The sequence below is a fragment of the Gouania willdenowi genome, chromosome 15 (genome assembly GCF_900634775.1).
Source record: "Gouania willdenowi chromosome 15, fGouWil2.1, whole genome shotgun sequence".
Lineage (NCBI taxonomy): Eukaryota > Metazoa > Chordata > Actinopteri > Blenniiformes > Gobiesocidae > Gouania > Gouania willdenowi.
Window position 1 is genome coordinate 28,113,350 of NC_041058.1, and position 26,434 is coordinate 28,139,783.

Here is a 26,434-nt window from a genome sequence, read left to right on the forward strand (position 1 = left end):
AGGGTGTCCCGAACCGTGGTTGGTAGATGGTTCCAGAGAAGTGGGGCCTGATAACTGAAAGCTCTTCCTCCTATACTACTTCTAGAGACAAATGGAACAACGAGTAGGCCAGCATTTTGAGAGCGTAGTGTTCTGGGGGGATTGTATGGCACTACAAGCTCCTTGAGATAGACCGGTGCCTGTCCATTTAGGGCTTTATAAGTGAGAAGAAGAATCTTGAATTCTATTCTATATTTTATGGGAAGCCAATGCAGAGAGGCTAATACAGGAGTAATGTGATCTCTTCTCCTAGTTTTAGTCAGTACACGTGCTGCAGCATTTTGAACCAGCTGAAGTGTCTTAAGCGACTTGCTCGGGCAGCCTGCTAAAAGAGAATTACAATAATCCAGTCAAGAGGTAACAAAAGCATGGACTAGCTTTTCGGCGTCGCCCTGAGACAGGATAGATCTGATTTTAGCAATGTTACGGAGATGAAAGGAGGCAGTTCTTGAAGTTTGTTTTATGTGAAAGTTGAAGGATAAATCCTGATCAAATAGAACCCCAAGGTTTCTAACAGTTGTGCTTCGTGCCAGAGTAATGCCATCTAGGGCAGTTAGGCTAGCATAGGTTTCTCTAAGGTGTCGTTGGCCCAGTACAATGACCTCAGTCTTGTCTGAGTTAAGAAGAAGAAAATTTTGGTCCATCCAGGCCCTAATGTCCTTTAGACAGGCCTCAATTTTAGATAGCTGATTTGTCTCACCTGGCTTCATTGATACATACAGTTGGGTATCATCAGTATATCAGTGAAAGTTAACAGAGTATTTTCTCATAACATTACCAAGGGGGATCATATAGATACTGAAGAGGATTGGACCTAGCACAGAGCCCTGAGGAACCCCGTAGCTTACTTTAGTGTACACAGAAGACTTATTATTCACGTGTACAAACTGGTACCTATCAGATAGGTAGGACTTAAACCAGTTTAGGGCAGTCCCTGTGATTCCAAGTAATTCCTCTAATCTCTCTAGTAGAATATAGTGATCTATAGTGTCAAAAGCTGCACTAAGATCTAATAAAACCAGCACTGAGAGTCGTCCTTCATCTGAAGCCCAGAGTAGATCATTAGTTACTTTAACTAAAGCAGTCTCTGTGCTGTGTTGAGCTCTAAAACCTGACTGGAAGTCCTCGAACAGGCTGTTGTTTTGAAGGAAGTCACAGAGCTGAGCCGCCACAACTTTCTCAAGAATCTTTGAAATAAAAGGAAGATTAGATACAGGCCCGTAGTTTGCTAAAGTGCTGGAATCAAGAGTAGGTTTTTTGAGAAGGGGTTTAATTACAGCTACTTTAAAGGACTGTGGCACGTAGCCTATTGATAGGGATATATTTATTGTCTTCAACAAAGATTGGCAGACCAGGGGAACAACTTCTTTAAACAGCTTAGTTGGGATCGGATCTGAAAGGCAGGTCGATGGTTTGGAGGATGAAATAATAGAGTTAAGTTCCTGAAGTCCTATATGTGTGAAACAGTTTAGGTTAGGCCTATTTACATTTAATGGTACAGCAGGCCCAGGTGAAGGCAGGGAGTGGCTAATTTTATCTCTAATCTTGTGAATTTTATCGTTAAAAAATGTCATAAAGTCCTCACAGCTGAGGGCTAGTGGAATCATGGGCTCAATAGAGCTCTGACTTTGTGTTAGCCTGGCGACAGTGCTGAAAAGGTATCTCAGATTATTTTTATTTTCTTCAATTAGTGAGGAGTAGTATGTAGATCGACTATGTCGTAAGGCTGTCATGTATTTACTATGGCTTTCTTGCCAGAGTATTCGTGACTCCTCTGTTTTATTGGAGCGCCACATTCTCTCTAATTTACGGGTTGTTTGTTTGAGTGTGTGAGTTTCAGAGCTAAACCACGGAGCTTTCCTCTGACGTTTAATAATTTTTTCCCTCAATGGGGCAATTGTGTCCAAGGTGGATTTTAGTAGACTAGCAGAGCTATCGACAAGCAGATCCAGTTGAGAGGGGTTATAATTAATATCATAGTTATTTATTGGATGGTGCACTGAGTTTAGGGCAGCAGGAATGGCCTCTTTAAATTTAGCCACAGCACTATTGGACAGATTTCTACTCGTAACTATTTTATTGCACAGTGCGAGATCCTCTAGGATAATGTTAAAAGATATTAAAAAGTGATCTGATAGCAGAGGATTTTCAGGGTAGACTTTTAGTTCATTAATATCAAGGCCATATGTTAGAACAAGATCAAGAGTATGATTTAAACGATGAGTAGCTTCATTAATAGTTTGAAAAAAGCCAACTGAGTCTATTAGGGACATAAAGGCTGAGCTCAGGCTATCACTATCTTTGTCAACATGGATATTAAAATCTCCTACTATCAGTATTTTATCAGAACTGAGGACTAAGTTTGATATAAACTCAGAGAATTCTGATAGAAATTCAGAATAAGGGCCTGGAGGATGGTAAATTATCGCAAATAAGACTGGCTGGCAGGTTTTTGATTCGGTATGAGATAAATTTAGAACCAGGCTTTCAAAGGAAGTGTAACTGTTTCTAGATTTGAGATTTTAATTTTTTTCAGATTTTTATAATTGATAGCACTTTTATTTGATTTTATGTTAAAATCATTGTGAAATTTGGGTCAGGGGACAGACACCGTCTCCATAGAATTATATTCATCACCATCACAACAGTTGTCATGGCGATGAACACGACTATCATAATAGCAATGGGAGGGAAACTGTCCTAAGGCAAGCGCAGAGGGGCGTGGAGGACTCCCCCTCTGTAACATGGTCTCATTCATGAGATGTCATAACAGTGACTGTGCCATGTTTTCTGATAGTAGAGATGCTCCCGCCAAAGTAGGGTGGATTCCATCTCTTCCTATCAGGTTCGGTTTTCCCCAGAAGGATCTCCAATTATCAATGAAGCCCACCTCGTTTTCTGGACACCACCTCGATAGCCAGCGATTAAATGATGACATGCGGCTATACATGTCATCACTGGTCAGATTTGGTAAGGGACCAGAGAAAATTACGGAGTCTGACATTGTTTTAGCATAAGCACAAACTGACTCAATGTTCACTTTGGTTGCTTCCAACTGACGACGTCGGGAGTCATTAGTGCCGACATGGGGGACTATCCTATCAAACTTACGGTTACTCTTTGCCAGCAACTTTTGATTTGATTCTATGTCGCCCGCTCTGGCCCCTGGGATGCACCTCACGATGCCCGCTGACTTCGCTAGCTTCACGTTTCTCACTATGGAGTCGCCAATTATCAGAGTTTGTTCCCCGGTGAGTGTGTTGTCCTCACGGAGGTGGGAGAACCTATTTGAGACGTGAACATGGTGGTGTCCCGAGCGGCTTTTTGACCTTCGACTATGCTTACCACGGACAGTAACCCAATCATTGCTGGCCGGGAAAGCTAAGCTAGAGCTAGCACAGTCCGCACCGGCTAGGTCCTGCTTGCTAGCTTCGGTTTTGGTATCAGGGGTGCGGAACCGCTTCTCCAGATTGTTGATCCTCGCCTCCATATCTAACAGTACGCTACACTTTATGCAACTACCATTGTCCCTAAAGGAGGATGAGGAGTAACTAAACATCTGACACACCGGGCAGGAGAGCGGAGGGGAGGAGAGAGAAGCCATAGGTGCTAAATTTAAGCTAAGCTAAGCTAAGGACAAAAGGAAGTTTAAAGGAGATTACACTTCCTATAAGAGGCGAGATTGCTTTTTACTTAACCTTCGTACGTTTAACTGTACGGTAAAAAATTAAAACAAGTGTTTTCAAGGCTAAAATATCAATGACAACAAGTTTGATTAGAGTTAGCAGAACACAGTAGTAGAGCGCTGCAAGCAGCGGTAGAGCATAAACAGGAAATGATCGATATGTCACCACGTCAGCACGTCACCACGTTACATCCCTAATGGGAAACGTGTCTGCAAAAGACTCACCAGTGGCTGACGGTTTCAAATGATCTATTCAGAGCGCTCCCATGTTTGAGACGCCAATGATACCATGGCACAGGTCTCCTCACGTGACTCTTGCTCGCGTGAGGAGCTGTGCAGTAAAATAGATATAGATGTGCGCTAGCGCCCCCTCACACCCTGAGGTCAAAAGTTGATTAGGTTACATTTCGGGGTCGTCCAGAAGTGAAATAAAATTAAAATGAACATTTTTAAATGACCAAATTACTCCAAAATAACAGATGCACACACTCAGGGTATTTGGAAGCCGTTGACCGAGTTTCAGGTCAAACGTGCACCGCGTCGGGGAGATATTTGCTTCACACACACACATATCCACACACACACACACAGACCTCCCTTGCTTTTATAGGTAGATATTACAAAGTTTTGGCATTTTTTTGTTTCCAAAAAGCAGTTGTTCCAACTGCAATTGTGCAATTTTATCCATTATGATTTTTAACCAATTTATCAATTCTTGCCAAAAGTGTTTAGTTATGTCATAAGAGAAGAAAAGATGTTCAATGGTTTCATCCTCCTTTGAACAGAAGACACATGGCTCCACCTCAAACCCAAATCTTTTTTTAAGTATTGTTGCTGCTGGATAATAATTGTTTATAATTCAAAATTGCAGCTAAATCTGAGGTTTGTCGCATTGAAAAATAGCTTCCGCTGTCACGTCAGGGGCACATCCGCCCAGCCAGAAGCTTGTGTTCCATCAGGGGCTTCCGCGCCGGAGCTGCAGCTGGATACTATTGGCTTTTGAGCTGGAGGAGGGTCTTCTTTCACTTATTATTAGAGGTTGTAAATTAACAAATTAGTGCGGTAGTGCCCCCTCAAACTGAGGTCAAAAGCTGAATTGTTAGGTTTCATTTCTGGTATATGTGACTGTGCTCTTCTCATTCATTCATCATGTCTTGCAATCCACGTGCACAATCGACACAAAATGCCTACACAATCGACCGGTAGATTGCGATCAATGTATTGCGCACCCCTGTCCTAGGCTGTAGTTAGATGATCGACTTTGTTGTTGTTACATCTGACCTATGGCAGAATGTTGAAGAGAGGAGTAGAGATGTCAACTGATCACCACATGGTAGTGAGTAGGAGGATCTCACCCCATGACCTAAACCCGTATAAGCGGTCAACAACAGAACGGATCTCCCTTGCGGTGTCGAAGGTTATGGGACATTTCCCCTTGGTAACCACCAGAGCGTGCCAGAAAAGCAGGAATGTGGCAGACTCTTTTTCTCTTTTCTTTTTTCTATTCATTGTCAGTGGTAACTGTTTTGTTTTTTAAGGACAAAGCCTGCATTCTAAAAAAAATGAATGTATGAAAAGTACAGTGATTTGTGATTGTGTCAACAATGTTACGTATCAATAGAATGTGCTTACTGTAAATATCAAGTATGTATCGAGTGGGTTTATTCAAAGAATATGGCTTGGGCTGAGAGGAGAAAAATGAGGGAGGCAGGTTTAGGCTCAGATATCAGCTTCATACACACAAAGAGGTTGGACTTAAGGACAAAAACGCTGAGTAAGGGAAATAGGGGCTATTTATCCCCAGAAAATCTGAAGACTGTGCTCGTTCTAGACAGTGCATCACGGAACGAAGATGGACTCAACCCCAGGGTAGAAGAAGAACAAGAAGAAGAAGAATTTGATAAATAAGAATAAAGAATGAAATGAAAAAAGGAGAGAACAAGGAAGAAGACAATTAAGAATGCCTTGAAAAAGAAGAAAATCAAGAAGTGTGCAGTTGGCTCTGTGCCCGAAGCAACCTTTTTAAGGATATTAGAAGCAAGAGAGAGTCATGGTAATGACCAGCTGTGTGTAGCTGGCTCAAGGAGACATTCCGAAGCCTTTTTCTGTTTCTCAAGTCAAATACCACTGTGGATTTTAACCGATCAGGGCTCAGGGTGAGTTAGGTTATGACCATAGGTTGTATATTCCTCTTATTATATATGAAGAATTTAAAGAAGAAAAAAGAAGAAGAAACAGAAAACTGTGTTGGTTAATTTGTAAAAAAGAGTCCATAGTTACGGATTAAGTGAAGCACAACCCAGTAATCCTTGTGTAGGGGAAACTACGAAATTCCAGGAGAAGAAAGTTTAAGATGACCCACAATCCCCACGAATATTGAATAATCAACACCACTTGAAGTCTATAGTGTGTCAGAAGCCAGTCAGATGCTAATGTGTTTAGGCTGGTAGCTTCTAGGCAGGTGGCCAAGAGTACGGGTATACAGCCAGATAAGCAGCTGTCAGAAGAAGTCTGATAAAGATAAGGGAATCATATCGGCTGACAAATGAGAACCTTAACTCCCTCCCACAGCCAAAGATGTATGAATGAAAATGTTGTCATTGATCTGCTGGGTGAGTGGTATATTTCTATATACAAAACAATACCCTATGTAACTGCATTTTCCCCACTGCAATCCCCTAATCTCTAATAATGCAGAATTATAAAAGACAAGAAGAGACAACTCTTTCCCAACTACTGCAGGGCAGGCTTCCACTAGACAACATCAGAATGTAATGTGCTTTGAAAGGTTAAACCAAACCTAGTCACAAAACATCGCCCTTAAGGCTAGAAAAGCCAAGCCTTCAAAATTCTCTCAGCCTGGATCCAAGTGCATGAGATAAGCGAAGAAATTAACCCGTGAAGTGACAAGTCAGTGGTATGAAACTCAGGGCTGGGCTGCTGTTACCTAAGACTGAACAACACTCTGAGGAAGAAGGACGGGGTGTCACGAAGAAGTGAAATAGATGCTGAGCTAATTCTCCCCAATTAAGCCAACTTAATTAGCCAAGATAGTATATTGAGATAAACACCCTTCACTACAGACTTACCTGTTAGACAAAGAGTTGAACAGATTAACCCTCGAAGGGTTAAAGGTCAAATCTTACATTTTGGCACCCAACGTGGGGCCCGACGTCCCTTAGAGGACAAGAGAGTGCTGGTCTCAAAGAGAAAGAGAAGATCGAGTGAGTTTTTGTTAGAAAAATTCACTCTTATTTGTGAGACGACCGTGAAGTATACTCCTTCAATGATCCGAAAAAGAAAGAGATTGGTTGCATTGAAGAAGTAAGAACCGATGTCAGAAGAATACCCATACGGCATCGGTGGTGACTAAAGAAAAACAGCCACCATCTCTGTGGACCCTGTAGCAGGTGTCGGCAGGAAGAGCGACACCACAGAAAAGAGGCACTGCAACGGAAATAAGGACCAAATCTCCCGGAGCAGCTTGAAGCAGCCAGTAGTCTGATCATCATCCCTACATCCCTGTCGATAGGCAGACGACGAAAAACAAACCAACAATATGGCTTCACCAATACTCCAGGCTGCATGGGGTAGGGTTAGCGAGAAACTAGACACCTAGTGTTCTTTATAGGTGATGGATATAAAAGCTGATATCCATCATGTCGACAAATCCTTGAAACAGTAGTGAAAGAGAAACTGTCCCGAATATCGTTAATGCTGGCGGTGCTGAGATATGGACAGTTAATTTTCTTAACTAGTCTTGATAATTATTGGGTTTAAGTGTGAAATATTCCCCCACTAAAAGACTCAGTAATTGTGGGTAGAATTGTTCAAAACTGCAGCGCTGAGGTACTTTACCAACCCCCGAGGGTAGTGAGGGAGCAGTAGAAGCGTATTTGTACGGCCCATCGCAAAAATATGACCCTATGATTAAAATGCTGGCTCAAGAAATTAAATGGAAGATGAAACTAATTCGCCAAGATGATACTAGGGCTCTAAACCGTACCGAAAAAAATCAGAGAATGCTTAAAAAGGATCAAGACGGCATTCGCCAAGGTAATAGCCCAGAGGCTGCAGGAGGAGAATGCGACAAAAGTAGAAACAGTATATAGTCAGGCTAGCTCTTGGGAAGATTGGGAAACTGAAGCCAAAGTGCTAGAAGCACAGCTCGATGAGGCCAGCTTAGCATGGGAAGGCAGATATAAGAACAACCAGGAGCAGCTGAAAGAGCAAGTGAGCGGAGGTCCTCTGGCCAAGGAAAAGTGGACGCGAAGATGGAGAAATTAGAAGCAAGAATGAAGGGCTTAGATGAGAAACCCAGACTCAGTTATAATGACTCACGAGACATACTAAACCTAGAGTTTGAAAACCAGATAAGAACCGTAGGTAAGAACATAGAAGACCGTGAGCAGCTGAGGCTTGCCTCTTACCGTCCTCCCTAAAGTAAATAAGGACCCCTCCATTTGTGGTAATTACAGACCTCTATTGCTTTTGAATTCTGAAATCAAAATATATGCTAAAGGTCTGGCTTCAATGATCAGACTGGGTTTATAAAAATGTGCCAAGCAGCTGATAACATGATAGACTTCTGCATGTGTTTGAATGTCCATGCATTTTTCTAAACGTATTAAGTTCCCATGTGCTATTGTGTCAGAGGCAGGACAAGCCTTGGATAGACTCGAGTGGAATTATTTCTGGCTGGTTTTGGAAGCATTTGGTCTTGGTACTAACTATATTAAGATGATTAACATGATAATCAGATGATGACCTATATCCTTCTGTAACACCTTACACCACATATCACTATTCACTGACGGTATTCTGCTGTACATAAATAACACGTCAATGTATATCTCAATAGCATTGGAGGTGTTTGAGGAGTGTAGTGCTATCTCAGGCTACAAAATTTGATTATACTTTATTTTATCCGGCAGTGGGGAAATTTACATGTTACAGCAGCCAAAGACAAAGAGCAAGCAAGCAAGAAAGAAAGCTAAATACAAATACATGAAGGAAAATTAAGAGAAAAAATAGAATAAATAATAGATATATAGGCCAAGATAATAGTACATACAATATATACAGTAAATAAGTGGTAAGTGGGGTTTTACAATGAGTAATGGATAATATTGCACATAGTAAGGCAGTGGAGGAACATTATTATTTACAGATGAGAAAAACAACTCTTCAGGCTATGCTAGTGTTGTACATTCTGATGACAGATGGGAGGAATCACCTGCAGTAGTGATCTTACTTACACTGTGGGTGTATGAGTCTGCTGCTGAAGGAGCTGCTCAGAGTGCCAACAGTGTCATGCAGGCTGTGAGAGGTGTTGTCCATCATGGATGTCAGTTGGACAATCCAGGACAGAAATCGCTCGCTAAATCAATTTATTGAGTGTCTTCCTGTCCCTATCTCTGCTGCCTCTTCTCCAGCAGATCACAGCACAAAAAATAGCATAAGCTACCACAGAGTCATAAAAGGTCCAGAGAAGTGCCCACTCCAAAGTGTGCAGGCCCACCATTTTGCTAAGACGTCATTCCGATCGACTCGGGCCGCTTGGATCCTATCCGATCCAAGTTCCAAGTGCAATCGAATGCAGTATTGTTTGCCCACAATTATTAGTACTGTTGCATTTGTGGGACTGTGTACTAACCTCACTAAAATTAAAACACTGCAATTGCAAAAAATGTATATTATGGATGAAAAATTTTTTACATTTGCAATAATATTGCATTACGATAAAACTAGATTTCCTAATCGCAAAGGCTGTGATTTCACTAGTTATGAGATCTGGTCACATGAAAAGGCTCAGACTCAACAGAAGTTGACACTGCACAAAGTTTAGTACCAAAGAGGAGCAGCACGTCAGTTGTGTGGAATGATTTTGGCTGTAAAAAAGATGCTGTGCAACATCCGGTATTGTACAGAACCTGCCTTGCTACTGTTGCTACCGTAAGAGGTAACACTACAAATCTGTATCAACATTTAAAAACTCCGCTTATCGGTTCCTCTTATGTACGATAAACTCCTCCAGGTCCTGTATCTTGTGTTTATGCTAGCACCAAATGAAGCTCCTTCCACCATATAGTTTGCTGTCCACCGCGGATAATCCACCTCCTCCACCCGCAGCTGTGCTGCCCTCCGTGCTGTGTTTGTAGCGTTTCTGTTGCTACGCTACTCACTTCCGGGTTCTGTACACTCGCACTAAAGTTGCTTCTTGCACTGACTTTTCTTCCGAAAACAACAAACTTCCACAAGAACACACACCTCTTTGCCAGTTTAGGCACACGCACGCACGCACGCACGCGCTTTTGTATATATTATTATCCAGTGAAAACTGGAAAATCTATACCTGGTGGATTAAAAGAGAGCCGATATTCCTGTAGGAAATTAAAGAGACAAAGATAACATGATGAAGAGTTAGAGCAAACAAATCCATTTGTATTGTTTAATTCCCTCACCCAATAGACACTGTGGGGGACTGGCGGATGTCATCCATGCTGGACAACAATTACCACCCCCTCAAGGACACTCATGCTCAGCTCCTTCAGTGGCAGACTTTTACACCTGCACTGTGTGAAGGAGAGATACCGCCGGTCCTTCCTGCCTGCAGCTGTCAGAGTACAACCAGAAGATTTGCAGCCAATCCACTGACCACAGTCAGCTAGTTTAGTGTGTATATGTATACATTTTGTTTTTTATCGTTTTTGTATATGTACTGTATATATTCTGTTTTATTGTTTTTATTGTGCAATTTACTTTCTTGCAACATGTTTTCCCTCTTCTCTATGTACTGTGTACAGGCCCATGTATATATATTCCTATTTGTCTGCTGCTGAAACCCTGCAAACTTCCCCTTTGTGGGACAAATAAAGGACTTCTTATTCTTATTTGTATTATTTAAAAATATGATGCCCATTATCATAGTGACCAAGCTTGGTGTGACGGAGTAGCCCCGTCAGCTAGTGCGGGGGGGGGGGGGGGGGGGGGGGGGGGGGGCACCACGATAACGCACACATATACATTCACACTCACTCAGACCAGCTTTTCCTTACCGTTTCATCCGTTTACCACGGTCCTCAGGGTTCTTTTCATCAGCCACCGCAGCCGCCATGGGTGCACACTTGGCCGCTGCTCAACTCCTTTCCCATCCATAGTTTTCTCCAAGTTGCAAACATTTCACCGGTATACGCCACTCATTCATACACTTACCCAGCCAACCTGAGTGAATACGTCTTCCGCATTATATTGCGTCATATGCAGGGCGCGCATGAGTGACGTCACGGGCCGTCAGGTGACTTTACGGTTTCAGTAAAGAATTATTTTATTTTCTCTTTTGGGGAATTTTTGAGCCGTTAGTAAATATATTATTGTGGTTAGTTTTTTTTGTAGTTTGTTAAAAATACTTATCTTGTGATTTCGTTTCTGTGTGTAGAGAGACTGTTGGTTTTCTTTCTTTTCATTTTGTTGGGGCGGGGCCTCAGGCTATATAAAGGGCCTTCAACACGACAGGAGGGTTGTGTGTGCTTGAAGGGGGAGCTGAGTACATGGAAGGTACCAATTCTTGGCAAGGACGAAGCAGGCTGTAAATATTGTAAATATTGTAATTATTATAGAAAGAAGTGCACTTGGATCTGGTTTTGGCAAAGTCATTTTTTTTTGTTTGCACCTTTGGGCGGACCTGCACAATAAATTCACCAGAACACGAATCTGACTAAGCCATATCATTTTCTTGTATCAAACCCACTACACTTGGGTTTATGGCTTTGATAAACACAATAGATAAACGCCACAGAACATTGTCAAGCACACATTTTTGCCAGGTGGCTTTACCTGAGCTACAACGGAGCCATACCAGAGTCTGACGGTGCGTTAAATTGACCAAGACTTGAACCTCAAAGCTTGTTACCTTCGAGCATCATTCCTCCCAGACAACCACACAAGGGAAAACACTGCAGCCACCCGGAGAGAAGGGTGTAACCCACATTTTGTACAGGTGCATTATTTTGGGGGGTCCACTTCCTTTCTTGGTGCCCACAGTTACCATTTCCTTTAAAGTCATGTAATTGACATTCCCACCCATCTCTGCTGTGGCATGCTGTTGGCATTTTCAATCAAACCACGAAAATCTGACTAACAAAACATCATATTTCGGTAAGTGTTTTGTTATAATATCAACACGTTACCGATCAAGTGTCAACTGTATATGTGGAAGCTATAAAATATTATTTAAAAAGTAAGTCGCTAACTTCGCTCTTGAAAAACCCCATACAGATTCCATGCACTTTTACCATCGGGCTGTGCATGAGGACTAACACAGCTAAACTTCAACTTAAAGGTAATGAATTTAAGTTGTTTTTAGAGAATGGCGCCAAATGGTAGGCAACAGTTTATTTTAAACTAATACAAATTTGTTTGGCCATCATTTCTCATTTTCATCAACTTTGAGTACTTTTTTGGCTAACGCTAAAATGCCAATGAGCTTACTATTTATGTCTGTTTAAATCGTAGCTACATGTTTGTTTCTTTTCATTTTTTTTTTTTCAGCAACACTTTTATTCGTGAACTCTGCTTGAGTGTTTTGAATTGATTATGAATTGAATATTTTTTGATGATGATATTAAGTGCACTTATGAACATGATTGAATGATTACTATCAGGGCCTTAAATTAACACCTGCCTATTGCAGGTAAAAATTAACTTTGGTTTGTAACATTGTAGTGAATCAACAGGCTGCAGAAACGATGCGACAAGTCATCGTTACCAGATTGGGTGGTTTTCCGCCAAGAAATTTAACTCACTCAGTGCCATTGACGAGATAACTCGTCATTTAAAATCCAAATGCTCAGTGCCATTGACGAGATAACTCGTCATTTGCATTTTTTCACGGGGACTACGAGAAAACACCCTGGCAGAGGTCCCTCATCAATATCTAAGCTGTGGGGTGTTGTAGTGACCAACTATGCCCTGAAGATGGCAGCAGTACACCTTTAGATGAGAGATTAGCCACTGATGCTACCCAGCAAAGCAGGAAGAAGCAGGAAAAAGGGAGATTATGGCGCTACAGAGTGATATTGTGACGTATCTAGCAGCTCACAGCTCCACATACTAACAGAACATTTGTGGACCTGAGTGGATTATTGATAATGTTGTGATCGTGAGATAAAACCATCAACTAACAGGGCTAAACGGGTCATCACTGTGTGTCAGGAGGAAGGGGGAGGAGGGGGTACAAAATACCCCCAGCCTGTGAGCCAGATAGAAAAATAATAGGTGACATGTATTAGGTAGCAGCGCACCTTGGGATGAGAGATCATCCATGCTCAGCGGAGCTCAGAGGGAGAGAGGAAAGGTGTTTACCAGACAGAAAATGGCGCTAGTTGACGTTTCCAGCAGCGCACACTCGACCAGAGCATGTGTGGAACTCATCGATAGTGTGATGGTGAGATAAAACCATAAAAAAACGGGGCAAGCAGTGACACTCGGATGTCGGGGAGGAAGAGGAAGTTGCGTGTGTGCAGACTGACGGGAGAGAAAGTTGGAGGAACGCCAATATACAGTAAGAAATCTATTCAACTCTGGCATAGATAGCAAAATAATAATAATTTTGCCATCAAAAGCCCTGTCTCAGTGTTTTTTTTGTTTTGTTTTATATAAGGAAACAATGTTCAGATGTTAGAGTTGTCACTAAAGCAAAAAAATAGCTTTAAAGTCACTGACAGGGTTTTTTTTAGAATAAGGCTTTTTTCTCAGCTTTTTGCTCTGAAACTGAAGATTTGTGCAAAACTTGCTCTATTCAACTGCTGATTGCACAAGAACAAAACAAGCCAGAATTTTTTTTTTTTTTTTTTTAATAAAAGTAGAGGCTTCAATATTTCAGAATCTGATGTCAGATTTCAGATAGTTATAGTAGAAAATATTCTGTGGGTCTTTAAAATCAGTCAAAATGCTCAAAAACGGCTGGCACTGAGGGAGGTAGAACATCTGAAAATGGCTGGCACTGAATGATTTAAGGGGTATTGTGTGTGTTTAGACTTTAAAATGTAATGTGTATCTGGCAACACTGCTTGTTGTACTAATCCTAAATTTCTCAAGAACACTATATTTTGACGTGACTGTTGCGATTTGGTATCGGAGAAGACAAACAGAACAGCGCAAAACAAACAATAGGAGCTGAAATGCCATCCATCCATCCATTTTCATACCCGCTTATTCCCGTTAACAGGGTCGCGGGGGTGGAGCTGAAATGAAGTTGTAAAATTAGTTCGGTAAAAACAAACAAACGTGGAGAAGATATTTATCGGGTGCTGAAAAACATGAACTGCAAAAAAAAGGAAGGCTGCTACACAGGGTAAAATGAACATGAAAGAAGATCTGAAAAGAAGACTTTTTTGGAGTTTTAATACTAAATGGATGTCGGGTAGTGAGTGGCTGGTATTCGACCATTTGTTCACCTTTAAAATGTGCACTATACAGTTTGTGAGAGTGGGATTTGTTTACATTTGAAGAGCAAGCATGTTAGTAAAACATTTTTTCTCAGTACATCTAATTCTTAGCACTGATTACTTTAAACAGTGTTCCTGGGAATCAATTTTCATCTGAGTTAAGTTTGTTTATTAAGTTATGAGAATATACTTTATAAAAGGTTCACTTCTCTGACACACCCAAAGTTCCATATTGCACCTTTTAGGCATTGTTACAACATTGTTTTTAAATTAAATGTTTATATTTGCACCATTTTAATGTATTTTTGCAATCAACTAAAATAAAAACTATTCAAAGAAACAGGAACGATTAAATCTATTTTGTGGCACTCATAATGTAGTTGATTTTGAAAAAAAAATTGGCAGGTGGAAAATCTGGTTGTAACTTTAAGGATCTACTAGCCATGCTGGCTGGTAATCTAAAAAGTTTTGTGTGTTTAATCTGTTTATTCTAAATTGATAACCTTGTATCACACAAGTCAAACTTTATAAATGTCACTGTTCATATATCATTTTGTAATACAGGACATGCAATGAAAGATGACTGTCAAGAGCAAAAGGGCATTGGGCACTTTTCCCACAGTTGGAAGCACTGATTGAAGCACAGAGGGAGCTCAAACTAAACTAAGCACAGCCTCATCACCGAATGCTCAACAAAATGGGGATCCAAGGAAAAGATGATTGCCAGGGTGTTAGAGCAGCTCAAAGCCATATCTCAGGTATGTTGAATATTACATTTAAAATACAAGTATTTAAATTTGACCTTTTTTCTTCCGGTCCTTATTTTGAATAGGTTAAAAAAACGAACCAATAATGATCGATAGACTGATATGAAACACTTATATCGTGATATAATTTTCAGACCTAGTATTACGTCATTGTTTTAATTCCTCTCTGTAAAACAAGCTGTCATAGTACAACAGGGACACCTTCACAGGTGTAAAGATTTAAGTAGATGCGTTAAAGTAGCAGTCCAAAATATGTGCTTCAATACAGAAATGTAATCTTGTCTAATCAGAAAAAAATAGTAGCTAAATCAGTCGACTACAAAGATAATTGTTAGTTGTAGCTCTCGTTTTATGCGTCATTGTTTTAATTTGTTTCTGAAAAAAACATGCCGTGAGTACAACAGGGTAGCTTTCAGAGGTGTAAAGATTTAAGTAGGTGCGTTAAAGTAGCAGTCCAAAAAAGGTGATTAAAAAGTGAAAAAAAAATTGTCACTACCAAAACAATCATTAATTGCAGCTCTATTACAGTGTCAGTGAGCACTTTACTCACGCTTTGTGCACCGCTGCGATCCTAGAGCTTTACTCCATCCATGACAGCAGTGGCCTCCACAGACATTCACCCTGGAAACAAAAAATACTTATTTAGTCGAGTTGCACAAATTTTAATAGAACTCTTTACATGCATGATGTAAGCATGAGCTTTTAATAAACTTCTTCTTCCACAAATTGAAACTAAAACTGATAAAACCACTATCCTGATTTTTTTTATATAACTGACAGCATTCACCACCTTGAATGTTTGAACCTTATTTTATTATAAAACATTTAACAATACCTGTAAAACAATACAGAGTGTTGTTTTAACTGCACATGAGCCACTTATCTCAAATATAAATTAAAAGTTTAGAACACTGCTGTCCAAAATAATAAATTATATCACTTCCTTTAGTCTTTCAGAAGTTGCTTTGCTCTTTTCACTGATAAGCGCTCTCGGCGGCCCACTGGTTGTTTGGTCTGCGAGCTTTAGCTTTAACTGATTGCTAGCTTCAAATGCTGCATACTCAGCAATGTGATGGTTTCTTAAATGGTGAATTAGGTAGCGTTTTGTTTGCAGCTCCAACAAGCCTTAAGAGAGCAAAGTATTGCAATTTGTAATTTCTGTAATGCAGAAGCATTACAGAAATTATTTTTATTTATTTTTATTTATTCAGTTCATTTCCGACATGGTTACAAATTGCAATACTTTGCTCTCTTTTTTGTGAAATACTGCCACGGTCCCAAACTCATTTTCATATGTTTGTTGTTGTTTGGTGTATTTTTCTGTAATGTACTGTATGTATTTTGGAGTCATTTTGTGTTTTTGGAGCCTTTTTGTATATTTTTATGCATTTCTGTTGTCATTTTGTGTACTTTTTGTATAAATATTGTTTAGTTTTTAGTTTTATTTTAATCATTTGGTATATTTTTATTATAAATACTGTGTGTGTGTATGTGCGTGCGTGCGCGCGCGCGCCAGCCATCTCTTCCGTGCGTTATCTATCACACATGCGCGCGCGCTTCTTGCACATAAACCATCGCAGGTTGTTAAGAGAGACACGGTAACTACGGTAGCCAGTTAAGTCAACTATTCATCAGCATGTATGTCTATGCTGTACAACCCCTCGACTAACAGAGAAAGTTTGTCACACCAGTGCCACCACTGGATAAGTTTGTGTAGAGCCCTGATAATAATAAATATGTTGATAGGGATATAATATTAATAGTGAAAGTAGTAATAGTAATAAAAGTAATGTTGTAATGATATGATAGTAATAATTGCAATAACAAAATAATAATGTACTAAAAACAATATTAATAATAAACAATATTAAATAATTATAAGGTAATATAATGATAATATAGCAATGCTAATAATACAATGAGAACACCAGTAACTATAATAAAAAAATATATATTAATAATGAAAAAGAATGATGGTAATTATAAGAATAGCAATAACTTCAATACAATAGTAAAATTATACAATAACAAAATAATATAATGAAAATCCAGTAACTATAATACAATAAAAACAATAACATAAAACAATAAGGTAATAACAATAATAATAATACAATGAGAATACCGGTAACTATAAGATAAAAGAATAATACAAAAAAGAATAATATAAGAATAGCAATAACAATAATATAATACTGTGTGTGTGTGTGTGTGTGTGTGTGTGTGCGTGTGTGTGTGTGTGTGTAAAAAAGAGAGACCCAAAAGTACCACAAAAAATAAACGTTTTGCAACACCAAAGTCGCAAATCTCTCTCAACGGCTCTGTGTGAGTTCACCATGTACATCCCGATGTAGTGCACACACGCACGCGCATCAGCCGTATGTGTGTTTGTTTACATTGTAGCTGCTAGCATCTTTCTTAGCACATAGTAGAATATGAGAAGAAACACTCACCATTGCGCAGAACAAACAATAATCATAGTGGACCCATCCGCTCACAAAAACGTTACATTCCTCTGTCTGAAGAAGCAGAATGTTTGCGATAAGGTAATGACCATCAGCACAGGCACCGCCCACACTCATGGAGACGATGGAGGAAGTGAAGTCTGTGACCCGAGATTTAAAGTAAGTTTGGAATCATGGGAATAATATTAAATAACTATGAAATATTAACTTAAATGACTTTTAGCGGTACAAAAACCTTTTTAATATCAACCTTTTTTTTTTTTTTTAACTCAAACAACTGCGACACAGTGACGTCATGAACCCGGAACCGGAAGCGGCGCGCTCTTACCGAGGGAGCCGTAATTATAAAATTAATGTTTTGACCGTTTTGCGTCACCAAATTACTCCAAAATAACAGATGCACACACTCGGGGTATTTGGAACGTGGATGAATAGCAGTTGATTCACAGTTCATCTGTTTCGCCTTCAAAATGGATGCCGGAAGTCGTCTCTCAACAGATGGTGCGCTAGCACCCTCTCACACCCTGAGGTCAAAAGTTGAATAGGTTTCATTTCCGGGCCGTCCAGAAGTGAAATAAAATTAAAATAAACATTTTGAAATGACCAAATTACTTCAAAATAGCAGATACACGCACTCAGGGTATTTGGAACCCGTCGACCGAGTTTCAGGTCCAACTCATACCGCGTCGGGGAGATATTTGCTCCACACACACACATCCAAACACACATCCCCACAGATCTCCCTTGCTTTTATAGGTACTAGTACAGTGCCCGTCGGAAGTATGCATTCATGTGGGAGCATAAGGAGTACATTTGCAGGTGCAAAATGTGGGTGCAATTTTCCTGGTTTAATTCAATGGGACATGCGTATGACTTCATCATCACTTTTGTATTTTTTTGTTGGGTGTATTTTTCTGTAACATATGTTTTTTGGAGTCATGTGTATTTGTGTATCTTTTTGTGCATAAATGTTTGTTGTTTTTTTTTATTTTACATTTTTTTTGTAATGTATGTTTTTTGGAGTCGTGTATTTTTGTATAATTATTGTTTTTGTTGCTATTTAAGTGTAATTCAGGAGTCATTTTTTGTATAAATATTCAGTTTTGTGTATTTTGAGCAATTTTCATAATGTAATGTATGTTTTTTTTTAAGTCTAGTACAGTGCCCGTCGGAAGTATGTATTCAAATAGTGGGCACTTAAGTAGAGTTGTCAATTATGAGCATAATAATAACATACTCTGTAGCATTAAAAAGGGGTACATTTGCAGGTGCCCAGTAAAATAGCATATGCAATTTTCCTGGTTTAATTCTTTGAGACATGCGCATGATGAATGTGCTGTTTTTTTTTTTTTTAATTCATTTTTACATTTTTTTCGTTTGGTGTATTTTTCTGTAATATATGTTTATTGTGTGTTTTTGGAGCCTTTAGTATATTTTTGTGCATTTCTGTTGTCGTTTTGTGTACTTCCTGTATAAATATTGTTTAGTTTTTTGTTTTATGTCATTTGTGCATTTTTTGTATAATTATTGTTTTTGTTGCATTTGTAGTGTGACGTAAACACTTAGATGTGACTCAGAGCGTAACACTACACTCACTATCACCTTATGGACGGGTGTCGTGACACAGACTGTAACCAGACTAAATGGTGGTCCGTTATACACTCACATACCTGCATGCATGTCACGTAGACGGTGATCGATAGTGAAGCGCACCTGATCGATGTGTGTGTGTGTGAGACTCTCTACCTGGACTCTAATCTCCTCCGTGTGTGTGTGTGTCTACATCCATCTACTCCGTGCACACGCATCAGCCGTGTGTGTGTGTGTGTGTGTGTGTCTACGGCCATCTACTCCGTGCACGCGCATCAGCCGTGTATATTGTGTGTTTACATTGTAGCTGCTATCATCTTAGTTAGCACATAGAATAATATATAAATTAACACTCACCGTTGCGCAGAACAAACAATAATCATAGTGGACCCATCTGCTCACAAAAACATTATATTCCTCGGTCTGAAGAATCAGAATAAACCCGGAACCGGAAGTAGCGCGCTCAATACCGCGCTCTTACCGAGAGAGCCGTAATTATAAAATTAACGTTTTGACCGTTTTGCTACACCAAATTACTCCGCTCTCACTCGTGTGTTTGCAGTCCGTGTCTGCTTAGCTGTGTGCGCAGCGATTGGCTCTGGCTGCACACGTGACTCTTGCTCAAACTCTTGAGCTGTGCAGTGAAGATGGTGCGCTAGCGCCCCCTCACACCCTGAGGTCAAAAGCTGAATAGGTTTCATTTCGGGGCCGTCGAGAGGAGAAATAAAATTAAAATAAACATTTTGAAATGACCCAATTACTCCAAAATAACATTTACACGCACTCGGGCTATTTTGAACCCGTCGAGCGAGTTTCAGGTCGAACTGGCACCGCATCCGGGAGATTTTTGCTCCACACACACTAGGGATGTAACGATTAATCGTAAGGCAGTTAAAAATCGATTCATAGGTGTCACGGTTCACATCGATGCTCTGAAAATTGAATCGCAGTACTTTTTTTAAACAGCAGAGGGTGCTATATATTAATCCTTCCAGAAGCGGACGTGACGGGCGGAATTTGCTACTATTTTCTTTCTGGCCGCCATTTACTGTTAAACATGTTCATAAATGATTCTTTACCCCTTTAGCACCGAAAGAATATCTGTAATATTACGTGAATATCTGTAAAAGTCACGTTTTTCTATTAGCTCTGTCTGCTAGCATAGCTTCTCTTCTTCACTGGTAGAAGAGCTGCATGCCAACCGACCACTGGGTTACCAGTGCCCTCTGCTAGTCTAAACAAATATCTGACGTAAATACAGTAAAATGTGTGATTTATTTTTAGTTAAATTGCATTGTTTTGAATAGTTTATCAAGGGATTCTTTTGACAATGAAAAATAAAAGGAAAATAATACAGTATTTTCCCCCAAAAAATAAAGGAATATTTTTCAGTCATTTGTCAACATTCCCATTTTGTAAAATAAATCGTGAGAAAATCGTATCGTGAACCCAGTATCGTGAATCGAATCGTATCGGGAGTTGAGTGAATTGTTACATCCCTAACACACACAATTTTCCTGGTTTAATTCTGTGGGTCATGTGCATGACTTCATCATTTTTATATTTTTTTGTATGGTGCATTTTTCTGTAATGTATGTTTTTTGGAGCCATGTGTATTTGTGTATCTTTCTGTCGTCTTTTTGTGCATAAATGTATGCTGTTTTTTTTTTTTTTTTGTAATGTATGTTTTTTTGGAGTCATGTGTATTTTTGTATAATTATTGTTTATGTTGCTATAGTAGTGTTATTCAGGAGTAATTTTGTGTATTTTTTGTATATTTAGTTTTGTGTATTTTGAGCCATTTTCATATTTTTGTTTGATTTTTCTGGAAATGTATGTTTTTTTTTTAAGTCGAGTACAGTGCCCGTCGGAAGTATGCATTCATGTGGGAGCATAAGGGGTATATGTGCGGGTGCAAAATGTGGGTGCAATTTTCCTGGTTTAATGTCATCATTGTGTTTTTTTTATCTTTCAGTTGTCTTTTTGTGCAATTTTGTATAATTATTGTTTATTTTTTGTTTTGTTTTACTCATTTAGTTTATTTTTATTATAAATACTGTGTGTGTCTCTCCATCCATCTCCTCCGTGTGTTATCTCTCGCGCACGTCTTACACATAATCTGTTGCAGGTTGTTAAGAGAGACACAAAAGTACCACAAAAAATAAACGTTTTGCAACACCAACTCTCTAAACGGCTCTGTGTGAGTTCCGTATTTTCATCACGGTGTAGTGCACGAACGTGCATCAGCCGTGTGTGTGTGTGTTTACATTGTAGCTGCTAGCATCTTTCTTAGCACATAGAATAATATAAGAAAAACTCACCCTTGCGCAGAACAAACAATCATAGTGGAGCCGTGTTGTGGACCCATTATTATTATTATAATTACTTCAGCCACTGCTTGTTACAGAAAAACTTAACATTGACACTAAAACATTTAGCAAATATATCTCGAGTCAGTGTCAATCTTTACTTCATACAAAACTACAGTACGCCAGTTAAGTCAACTATTCATCAGCATGCATGGCTATGCTGTACAGAGAAAGTTGGTCACACCAGTGCCACCACTAGTTAAGTTTGTGTAGAGCCCCGATGATAATATACAAAAAATAGTATTAGCGAAAATAGTAATAGTAATGGTTATAATAATAATAATAATAATAATAATAATAATAATAATAATAATAATAGCAATAACAAAGTAATATAATAAGAATCTAGTAACAATAATATGATAAAAAACAATTAAAAAAATTTAAATAATGATATGGTAATATGATAATAATATAGCAATGCTGATAATACAATAACAATAAAAAATATGGTAATATAGCAATGCTAATAATACAATGAGAATACCAGTAACTATAATATAAAATATTAATATTTAAAAAGGAGTTTAAAAATATAATGATCATTATAATAATGCCAATAACATTAATACAGTAGTACAATTATATAATAATAATGGCAATAACAAAATAGCAAAGAGAATCCAGTAACTGTAATACAATAATAAAACAATAATAAACATAAAATAAGGTAATAGCAATATTAATAATAATACAATGAGCATACCAGTAACTATAAGATAAAATAAAAAAGAATAATTTAAGAATAACAATAACAATACAGTAATAGTACAATTAGATAGAGATATAATATTAATAGTGAAAGTAGTAATAGTAATGGTTATAAAAAAAATAATAGCAATAACATATAATGAGAATCCAGTACCTACAATAAAATAATAAATATTAAAATATTAAAATAAAACAGCATGTGCGATGTCCCCGGTTTAATTCTATGGGATATGAACATGATAAATGTGTTTGTTGTTTTTTTTTAACTCACTTTTATATTTTTTTGTTTGGTGTATTTTTCTGTAATGTATGTTTTTTGGAGTCAATATGTGTATTTGTGTATCTTTCTGTTTTAGTATAGTTAAATAAATAAATACGTATGTGTTTGAGACGCTGATAACCAAACTCCATAGACATTGTAGCGCCAATCAGAAAAACAACCAAACTGCGCAAAACAAAACGTAAAGCTCCAAACTACATGAGTGAGTAAGTAAATTAAAGTACTATGTACAATTCGGCTGTCTTTTTCTGAAAAACAAAAATATTTTTTTACCTTCGAACCGAGTGGTCAGAGCTTAGCTTCCATGCACAGCATGACACAGAATCCGCAGTTTTCCAGATGGAGTATTGAACAGGTTGAGGTCAATATTGACTCTAGTGAAACAGCGCGTTATTGAACAACAGTTATATGGTTTAAACAATGGGAAACGTGTCTGCAGAAGACTCACCAGTGGCTGATGGTTTCAAATCATCTATTCAGAGAGCTCCCGTGTTTGAGAAGCTAACAATAGCATGGCACAGGAGGAAGTGGAGTCGGCAGTGGCTCACACACACGAACATCAGTGACTAACATCAGGCCCAATAAGTGAGACTTAAGAGCTTTGCCAGTTGATCAGTGCAAGCACGGCTGCTCAGACGTTCCTCTCCGGTATAAAACTATCTTCTTCTCTCTCACTCGTGTTTACGGTCCGTGTCTGCTTGGCTGTGTGTGCAGTCACACGTGACTTTTGCTCGTGTGGGGAAATAGATATAGATGGTGTGCTAGCGCCCCCTCACACCCTGAGTTCAAAAGCTGAATGGGTTTCATTTTGGGGCCGTCCAGAAGTGAAATAAAATTAAAATAAACATTTTGAAATGACCAAATTACTCCAAAATAACAGATACACACACTCTGGGTATTTGGAACCCGTCGAGCGAGTTTAAGGTCGAACTGGCACCGCGTCAGGGAGATATTTGCTCCACACACACGCACGCACGCACGCACACACGCACACACACACCTCCCTTGAATTATAGTATAGATGAGGGGTCTGCAACCTGCGGCTCTGGAGCCTCATGTGGCCCTTTGACTCTTTTGCAATGGCTCCCTATAGCTTTAAAAAAAAAAAAAAATATTGAAATTTTGTTGTTATTTTCCAACAGAGGCCATTATTGATTAATGACAAATAAAATCAAGATATAACAATTTGTTAACCTAAAAATAAATCACATTGTGCAATGACTCAGCACCTTCCTACTTCACTTCCTGCAACATCTACAGACCATCAACTCTCCTGCACCTGTGGCTAACCTTTTTTTTTTTTTTTTTTTTTTTTTTAACTTGTCTGCACATGCTGTCAAAGGTCAACACCACAGGAAGTGCAATCATTATGAGACAGCAATGCATATTTTGTTATTGCAATAAAATACATTGATTTATTTTATTGCTTAATTGTGACCATCACCAGCCCTCCCTAAGGAAGGGTAAGAAATCTTTTATTATAGGGAGGATATAAAAAGGGAGAGCAGTGTTGCACCTGTCAGGCCAAAATTGTTAGTTAGGTTTATTAACATATTTACTCATAGACCTCATTCTTTTATAGGCTTTAAGTTGAGACTTTTCATTTCTGCTGTCTCATGTTTTCTGCTCCCTTCTCGAGGTCAGCTTTCCAAAACACATTTTATCTCTCAGACACGAAGGCATCACACAGTCACATAGGCACACATACACACCCAATACACATCCATTCACACACACAAACACATAAACGCACACACCTCCGTCTCCATGACAATCAGCAGATACCAGGGAACAGGCTGTTTTGACCTATGAAGAAAATGTCTTTTCCTTCTGTGTCAGAATTGTCTCTCTCTCGATCATCGGACGTCCGCCCGGACGGTCACTAATTTTTGTTCCACTTTGTTCCATCTTTGTACCTTTTTTTACTTAGTTTTAGAATAAACATTTTTATAAAATCATCAATGCTTCGCCTGGACTCCATCACTCAACCAGAGCAATAAATCATGTCTCCAAATGAGGTCAACCGCAAATTCTGCCGTAACACACCTAAGTGGAGGGGGAGGGGGAAGGGGAGGGGAAAGGGAGCAGGGAGGAGAGACTCAAGACAGGAAATAGAAAAGGTGGGGAAGAATAGAAGAACAGCATATGTGCAAAAAAAAAAAAAGAAAACCGCTACTGCAAGCCCAGGAACTGCCCTGGGCCCGCAGATGCAGCCAGGCCAGCAGAAAGAGCGGAGGCCAGGGAGCCCCAGGCAACCCCCCCTGCGGCCGAGCAACCCCCCAGATGCCCCCAAGATCCCAGGCCGAGAGGCAGCCACCGCCCCCCACACACACATCCGAGGAAGCCCCAAGCAGCCGAGCACCCAGCGCATCCCCCCACCGACCCCAACCCCCAACCCCAAGGCCCCCCGCCAGCATCCAGCCCCCCCACCCACCCACACCCAAGCACCCAACCCCCCGAGGGAAGGGCCCAGAGAGCCCCCCGCCCGAGACCCCAGCAGAGGAGCCAAGGCCCCCGCCCAGCAGACGGCCAGAGCCGCGCGGAATGGGCAGCCGGCGGGCGCCCGCCGGTGGGCCCAGAGCCAGCAGGGTCCGGACCCCAGGCCAGAAGGACCCGGAACGGAAGCAGCACCGAGAGCAGCGCCCCCAGGGACGACAACCACCCCCATAGTCGCCGAGGGCACGAAGGGGAAGCTGCAAGCCGCCCCGCCGGCCCCCAGGAGCACCGACCAAGCACCCCAGAGCGCGCCAGATCGCCTTTCCTTGATGCCGCCCGCGCGATGCGCCCCAGGAGGACTTTAATCCAGGTGAGATGAGGCAAATGGCTCCTTTGAGAGTAAAGGTTGCAGATTCCTGGTATAGATAGATGTGATGTGACAAAAAAAGTTCACTGATGCTGACACTGAAATATTGTGTGACAATAAAGAGTTATTTTGATAAGAGTCATGTTTATGAATAAAAGTTATGATTGTGTTATATCATAAAGTTTTTAATTCTTAGATCAGTTAAAAAAAATCTGAAGATGTATTTGATATTTGATACAAATCAATAAATATTAGATATAAATTCAGATTGATACACCTGTCAGTCATTAGTAAAGGTCCTAATTATGAGATAATGCCTTGATTATGTTTTGAATAACAAGTTAAAACTGGAAGACGAATATATTTAGGTTCATCTTTCTTTGTTTGTGTCCATGGCATAATCTTATATTTAGTTCCTAAAAATGTGTTTCTGGCAAATTTTACTGATTAATTATTGTTACACATCATCATACATGTGCAGAGATAATTACGTATATAAAAATGTGTAAATTAAACCAACAGCTAGAGAAAGAATTTTATTAAATACAAACCAAACGACATGCAAACAGAAAAAAACAAAGGTAGAAATGGTGTAATTAAATTGTGAAATGAGTGAGCTGAAGAGTGCAGTGGAGGATCAGGCTCCCTCTGAAGAGACTTGTTGAGCTGCTACGCGTTACTCTGTTACTGTCCCACTTTCGGCTGTGCAAAGGGAAGACCTGACAATCACTTTGTCCTCTGCCTCCATGAGTTCTCTGTGATGCCGTTCATCATTTCCCTCAGGGAAATGATAAACGTCTGGCATGGTGTTTGGTCCAGCTCTTCCAGCGGGACTATTCAGCCCAAGCAAGCCATTACCCCCCTGCGGTGCAGTTAACACCTATGCAGGTCAGACAATGGTCCCCCATGGTTTCACACATGCACAGAGTTGGTTAGGAATGGCCCCAGTCGCCAGTATGAGTACACCCCAAAACACCAGAAAACTCTTCAATAACACGGGGTAAAGTTTTTACATTCGTCCCTAGTATCTATTGCGAAAAAAGTAACTAACAGCTCCACAGCTGTGCACGTTCACAATGATACTGGTAAGGAGGTTAAGGTAAGTTTCGTTCAGGGAAGGGAGGGGGAGCGTGGTTTCTTCTCACAATTCTACATACTGCAGCTTTAACAAATTACAAACGTTTAGCGCAAACTTTCGAAAACAGCTGATCGGATCCGTACGTCTCCATGGAGACAATGGTAAAATCAACAGCGATGATGTCAGAATGAGAGAACCT

The 26,434-nt window shown here is 39.8% G+C and overlaps 1 protein-coding gene across 1 annotated transcript in view; it reads right to left on the reverse strand.

Annotated features, from left to right (window-relative positions):
- Nucleotides 1–26,434, reverse strand: part of ltbp1 (latent transforming growth factor beta binding protein 1) — a 224,468-nt gene that overhangs the window by 190,807 nt on the left and 7,227 nt on the right. Inside the window, 1 exon segment of the mRNA XM_028469012.1 lies at nucleotides 15,490–15,560. Coding sequence (XP_028324813.1) covers nucleotides 15,490–15,560 — 71 coding nt within the window.